Consider the following 7108-nt stretch of genomic DNA (forward strand, 5'->3'; position numbering starts at 1 on the left):
GGTTTTGTAAGGAATTTGTATTTTTCTTAATCAAGAGTAAACTATTTACCTCAGAAAGACATGACACCATCTGCTGGTGACTAAAGGACATAACAGCATTTCCTCCTAATAACTACACCTGTCACACAGGTTTGTGAAGCAAAAAGAAGATTGTGACATTGTTGAACAGAGCTGAGACGCTATTACAGGGTGTGAGATCTCTGCTGGAAAACACACGTTTGGAGTATTTGAACCAGTGAAGAGACGGAACAGTAACTTGGTGAGTCTTGTTGTTGAAAGATAATTTAGCAAGACAAATGGCTGAGAAGATAGTTATTTTTGAAAGTTACCTGAACTGCCCTGTTTGTTCAGAGACGTTCAGAGATCCTGTGTCTCTGAGCTGCAACCACAGCTTGTGTTCAAGCTGCCTGCAACTATTCTGGAAACAAGCTGAAAACAAGAACTGTCCCATTTGTACAAGAAAATCCTCAAAAGAACATCCAGGAATTAACTTTCCACTGAAGGAACTGGCTGACTCGTTTGCTGAGAGACCGAAAACTGGATCATCTGAGACAGAAAAAGGAGAGAAGAAGGTGGAGGTGGTGTGTAGTAAACATGGAGAAGAGACTAAACTGTTCTGTAAGGATGAAGAGAGAGTTGTGTGTTCTGTCTGTGAGTTTTCTCTCCACCAGAGTCACAAGGTGGTTCCTATAGAACAAGCAGTCAGTGACCTGAAGGACCAGCTGAGATCTGACTTAGAGTCTCTGCTGGACAAGAGGGACGAATATGAAGAAGTGGAGGAAACATACAATGAAATGATTGAACACTCCAAGAAGCAGCTGTTGTCCACAGAGAGGCAGATCAGAGCAGAGTTCAACAAGCTCCACCAGGTCCTGAAAGAGGAAGAGGAGTCCAGACTGGCAGCTCTGAGGGAGGAAGAGGAGCGGAAGGGGAAGACTATCAGCAGAGAGATGAAGATGATTCAGGAGCAGATCTCCTCTCTGTCAGACAGCATCTCTGCTGTTGAAGAAGACCTGCAGAAACACAACGTGTCATTCCTCAGCAGTTATAAACCCACTCAGACCAGAGCCAGAGTCCAGAGCTCACTGTCAGATCCACAGCTGGTCTCAGGAGCGCTGATAGATGTGGCCAAACACCTGGGCAACCTGTCCTTCAGAGTCTGGGAGAAGATGAAGGACAAGGTCCACTTCAGTCCTGTCATTCTGGACCCAAACACTGCAGCCTACAGTCTCTATCTGTCTGATGATCTGACCAGTGTGAGAAATAGTGACACATACCAGGAGCTTCCTGACAATCCAGAGAGATTCACTGAGTATGCCATTGTTCTGGGCTCTGAGGGCTTCAGCTCAGGGAAACACAGCTGGGAGGTGGAGGTGGGAGACCATCCTGACTGGGTTGTTGGTTTGGCTAAAGAGTCAGTTGACAGGAAGGGAAAGATATTTGTTTCACCACAATATGGAATCTGGTGTTTACTTCGTCGTAGTGGAAAATACACTAATGGATCTGGTCAGAGTGTCCGAGTGAAGAAGAGTCTCCAGAGGATCAGAGTCCAGCTGGACTATGACATGGGGGACGTGTCCTTCTACGACCCTGAAGACATGACTCACATCTGCACTCTCAGAGACACTTTCACTGAGAAACTCTTCCCATACTTCAGTATTGGAAAGTCTGGTGATGCTAAAACTGCTGATATCAAAATGTGTCAAACTGATATTTCTCTGTGATGTTCAGACATGTTAGTGTTTGTTCAGACTTTACTCTGACTTCACTGTGTGTCAACATCTCATTGATAGAATCAATACAATCAACAGTTATGACTCATCAGAATCAAACTGCATTACATCATCAGATCAGAAACTTTCACACAAAAACAAATCATTGTTTAACTATAACTAAATCAGCATCTTGTGTTTAATCAGAACACAATCTAACATTTAGTGAATCCACTAAACCAAACACTTTGTTTCCAGTTGTGTGTTTCTTTAACTTTGGTCTTCATCAGACATCAGTTTTAGTTTATTAGATTTCTGGATCTTCTGTTGAGTTATTTCAGGTTCGATGTTATAATTTCAGTGTTTTACACTTTACACTCAGAGTCTCAGAGGTTCAGTGAATCAAAACACATTCTGACTCTGATTGATTATCTTTTATGATTGAAATTGTTTTTCTTAACTGTCTCTACTGTCGTTAACTACTCAACACAGAAATCATTGTTTTAATCTGAAATTCATTTTTGGAAGTTAATAAATTAAAGATGTAAGGATCTGTAGCTGTGTAAAAATGTGTTAAAGATAAAAACTTTTAAGATAAAAGCTATTAATTCAGATTATAAGCATTGTGTTTTTTGACATTTTATATTTTTCTGTTGAGTTATTTTAGTTTTGGATACTTTGTTATATTTGTTGGAAACATCTGTTTTAATTGTTTTTTATGTTTAGAAGAGATAAAGAGTGTAAATATAAAGTCTAAGAATCCAAAATACATCAAATATATACAATTATTAAACCAGGTGAACAGTATGGATCATAATAATATTAATGGGTTTTGATTCAGTCTGTAATTCTTTCAAAGCTTCTTCATTCTGTTTATGATGATTTTTGTAGTTTTTACATGATCAGTAACATGAACGATGAATTAAAATGTTTGTGATCAACATAAAGGAACTTTAGTTTAAAAAGTCTTATTTCATTGAATCAACTATATCTTTATAAATGTACATCAGATGGATGCTGCTTCATGATGTGTAATTAAATCACCAACAGGTTTTATTCACAATATTCTGTATGAAGTTGTTTCAAGTTTCTTTACAAACATCTGTGAAATATTCATGTGACGAATTACAAAGAATACAAATAATGAAAAATAATTAATCAACCAGATTATAACAAAAGACAATATTTAATCTTAAAATGTCAAATCTACATTTTACATTTTCCAATCAACAGATTCCTCAGTGAAACTCTTTCAACGTCAACATTTATGGACAGTCCAGCTGAATGAAGTCAGATCTTCTTTTGTAAAGTCACGTGACTGATGAAGCGACTGCGCACAAAGAAAGCTGAATGGAGCTCATACCTCCCTGATGAAGGCTCAGTAGCTGTAAACATGTGAGCAATAAAGAGTTGTGCAACTTGTTTCATGTTGATGGAGTTGTATTGATTCTCTCACTGGTCTGTACCTCACTGTGTGTGTGTTCTCAACATTAGAAACAGTCAGAAATCACATTTACAAAGATGGTTCAACTTTACCCTCCTACAACTTCACTGCTTCATCATCAACTCTAAGAAAGGAAGTTTAAGCAAATAATACTTCACAACAATCTCCTCGAGGAACGACTCGCTTTTAGACTTTGTGTTTGTTAAAAACTCAAAGAAGCAGAATGATTGTGGTTGTTGATCATCTTTGTAATGTGAAGTTGTAACAGTGTGTTGAYGCTCACGTCTGTTATAGACAGCCTCACTGAAGAGAGGGAGCACTGAGGGTTGTATACACACAACACACTGTTTAAGAAATGCTTTCACTGTTACATTTCATTCATTCTGTCACCTACTGAATGCACTTCTCAGGGACAACACGCTCACATGTGCTCAATGTCATCAACATTATTGAATGTGCAGCATGTGCACAGGATGTGATGGCACGGACACATTTTACTTCCTGTAAACGTCACAAGATGGAGACAAAGTCCATGTTGTTCTTTGCTGCACAGGTTGATCAATAGCAGCACCTCTTAGCACTTTCTGATGCATTCTTCTTTTCACACAGATCCTTCACAGAAACCCCGTTGTGTTTGTCTGACATCCTGTTTGTCAAGAGTAGCTCACAAACCCATCACTACTGTGGCTCTTGATGTTGTTGTTGCTTCATCAGCCAACAAGTTAGTCAAATCATCTCAGAGACGTTATTCAGATTGAATTATATCTCAGACATGAGTCTTTTCAGCTCTTTAGAGGCCCACGTTTATTTTGTGCTGCTGTACCGTCATCGTCAAATCTCACTTGAACAAGATACAGATTAACACTGAACCTAAATGAGGTGGAATGCTCCCCAGAGAATGAAGAATAGGGTGTAGGGTGTGAAAGCAGCCCTCAGGCTGGCTCCTCCCACAACCATTTCCTAATCAGTGCCAGCATTTAAAACACACCTGTTGGCGTGAACTTATCCTTTATTGCCTCTGTCCTGTTCCTGTGGTTGCTCGTAGTGGTTTTCATGTTAAAGAAACCTCTTCATTGTCCTGCTGTCTGAGTGATACTTATGTTAGTACCACATATATGAGTTGGTTCACCTGCTGCTGTTTTGATTAATTTACATTGTTCAACCAACTGGGTTTGTTTTGTTTGTCTTGATTATTTTTGTTATTGGTTCACTTTTTCTTCAGGTTCAGTAGAGTGCCATTGTTGGAGGCTAAGCACCCGTGGTGAGGTCCCTACACCTCACACATGCATGTATAAACACTGGATAAGAGTGTGGACTGCACCATTTCTGTTGAGAGGATTGCTGTGTTGCACCTGAGGTGAGTTAGCGGTAGCACCCCTAAGCACTCCTCAGTGTACTTTGCCTCCCTACCAGTGGCCTCTACTTAAATCCCACTATTTCACTTAGTTTATGTTGGACAGGACCTTTTAGGATAATATAATGTAGGTTTAGAGTTTTTAGAAAGGTCTTTTTAGATTAATATCTATTGTTGGTTCCCTCATTTCCCCCCCCTAAGACCCCACCACACAAACAAGTTTCATTCTTTCTTCTCTGCTTCTCTCATTCTTTCTTTTCCTGCTGGTGCTGGAAGAACAACTCTTCTGCTCCATAAAATACGTAACAGAAAGGACGTACAGGGCAACGTAAGTATCTGTGTCAGTCCAGGTTTTCTTTCCTCCCACCAAACACTCTGCCCCTCAATCGTGTCACTGTTAAAATGCAGATCAGTGACGTCATCACGAGTGACACTAACAACAGTGTGATCACGTGAATGGAGTGCTGCTGGATCCAGGACGTTTCGTAGGAGTCGGCCTTTAAGTGAGCGGCTCCCTTTGTGTCTCAGGACAAACTGGATTCAGAACATGGCTCGGTCCAGAGGCTTCATGGTCTGGTCTCTGTGCAGCCTGGAGAGCTCCTGCACGTTCTCCCTGCAGGACGGCTCCTAAAGCACCTCCTTCACCTTCTCCAGGAAGTTGTCTTTGTTCAATGAGCAAATGTTCAGCACTCTGGTAACGCCCCTCGCTCTCGTCCTGAACAGGTTGTCGTCCCGATCAAACATCAGAGGAAGGCCGACGATGGGAACTTCACGGTAGATGGCCTCCAGAAGTCTGTTGGTGCCTCAGTTGGGCCACAAACACTCTGGTCTTTGTGTCCTAAGAGGACGTTTTGGTGCAGCCAGTCCAGCACCAAGGTGTTGTTGACCAGAGTGGACCGTCTCCTCCCAGTATGCCTCCAGATGACCTTCTGAGGGAACTGGGCAGGAAGAATCTCCACCAAGGTCCCCAAGCTCATAACAAAGACTCCATGCTCTGCAGAGCTCTGGACAAAGTCCTCCAGATGCTGAGGAAGCAACTTGGAGGGTTTACACTGAAACCCGCCCATGTAGACCACGTTGGACATGATGGACCAACAGTTTGAGGCTGAAGACTTTCTTTCTTATCTTTACAGCTCCTCAACAGTACTGTCTTCATCAGACTGATGTCTTTGTCTTATAGATTAATTCTAAACACCTGATAGAATATTTGTGTTGTTTTAAAATCAAAAACTTATTTATTTTAGTTAATCTTATGAAAATAATATCAAACTAATGCATAATGATATACAGTATTTTGATTAATGTCAATAAGAGAGTGAATGAATGAATGAATGAATGAGAGAGAAAATGTTCCAGAAATTAAAACACATTCAGGTTGAGAGACTTTAGAATCTATTTCATGATTGTTATTTGTACATTAACTGAGACACAATGTTGAAAACTAATAGTTGTATTAGTGAGTTTGATCTCATGTTTAAATACTAAGAAAATACATTTTACATACATTTGGCCACTTTGACTTGTGATGAGTAGGAGAATATGAGATAATCAAATTCAAACATCAGCTTTGATTCTTTAAGTGCAGGTTAAGAGTGTGATCTTTATTTAGTCCACCTGGATGAAATGAACACAGTCATGAAGAGATTTTAGCACAACTTGTTTCCTGTTACAGCGGCTGAAAAATAAAATATGCAGTAAAACTGGTTTAGTGTCAGTGAGTCTGTTGAAATGTTCAGTCCTCACGACAACAATCTTCTCCTTGTTTGTGATATTTTATGATCAGTTCTATTCTTTATAGAGTGAAACTAAACATGAGACTTTAGTTTTGGATTCAACTTTGAAACAGCAAATGGTTTTGTAAGGAATTTGTATTTTTCTTAATCAAGAGTAAACTATTTACCTCAGAAAGACATGACACCATCTGCTGGTGACTAAAGGACATAACAGCATTTCCTCCTAATAACTACACCTGTCACACAGGTTTGTGAAGCAAAAAGAAGATTGTGACATTGTTGAACAGAGCTGAGACGCTATTACAGGGTGTGAGATCTCTGCTGGAAAACACACGTTTGGAGTATTTGAACCAGTGAAGAGACGGAACAGTAACTTGGTGAGTCTTGTTGTTGAAAGATAATTTAGCAAGACAAATGGCTGAGAAGATAGTTATTTTTGAAAGTTACCTGAACTGCCCTGTTTGTTCAGAGACGTTCAGAGATCCTGTGTCTCTGAGCTGCAACCACAGCTTGTGTTCAAGCTGCCTGCAACTATTCTGGAAACAAGCTGAAAACAAGAACTGTCCCATTTGTACAAGAAAATCCTCAAAAGAACATCCAGGAATTAACTTTCCACTGAAGGAACTGGCTGACTCGTTTGCTGAGAGACCGAAAACTGGATCATCTGAGACAGAAAAAGGAGAGAAGAAGGTGGAGGTGGTGTGTAGTAAACATGGAGAAGAGACTAAACTGTTCTGTAAGGATGAAGAGAGAGTTGTGTGTTCTGTCTGTGAGTTTTCTCTCCACCAGAGTCACAAGGTGGTTCCTATAGAACAAGCAGTCAGTGACCTGAAGGACCAGCTGAGATCTGACTTAGAGTCTCTGC

The 7108-nt window shown here is 40.2% G+C and overlaps 1 protein-coding gene and 1 pseudogene across 1 annotated transcript; one reads left to right on the top strand and one right to left on the bottom strand.

Moving 5' to 3' along the window:
• The first annotated feature begins 180 nt into the window (after positions 1 to 180).
• LOC116378540 (nuclear factor 7, brain-like) lies at positions 181 to 3134 on the top strand. The gene has a single exon (XM_031840430.1). The coding sequence runs from the start codon at positions 297 to 299 to the stop codon at positions 1722 to 1724; it is 1428 nt and encodes a 475-aa protein (XP_031696290.1). The 5' UTR covers positions 181 to 296; the 3' UTR covers positions 1725 to 3134.
• A 1717-nt stretch (positions 3135 to 4851) lies between these two features.
• Positions 4852 to 5595, bottom strand: LOC116378539 (UDP-glucuronosyltransferase 2A3-like; annotated as a pseudogene).
• Between the last annotated feature and the right edge of the window lie 1513 nt (positions 5596 to 7108).

This window comes from Anarrhichthys ocellatus, unplaced genomic scaffold (assembly GCF_004355925.1).
Source record: "Anarrhichthys ocellatus isolate YVR2014 unplaced genomic scaffold, GSC_Weel_1.0 scaffold2765, whole genome shotgun sequence".
Classification (NCBI taxonomy): domain Eukaryota; kingdom Metazoa; phylum Chordata; class Actinopteri; order Perciformes; family Anarhichadidae; genus Anarrhichthys; species Anarrhichthys ocellatus.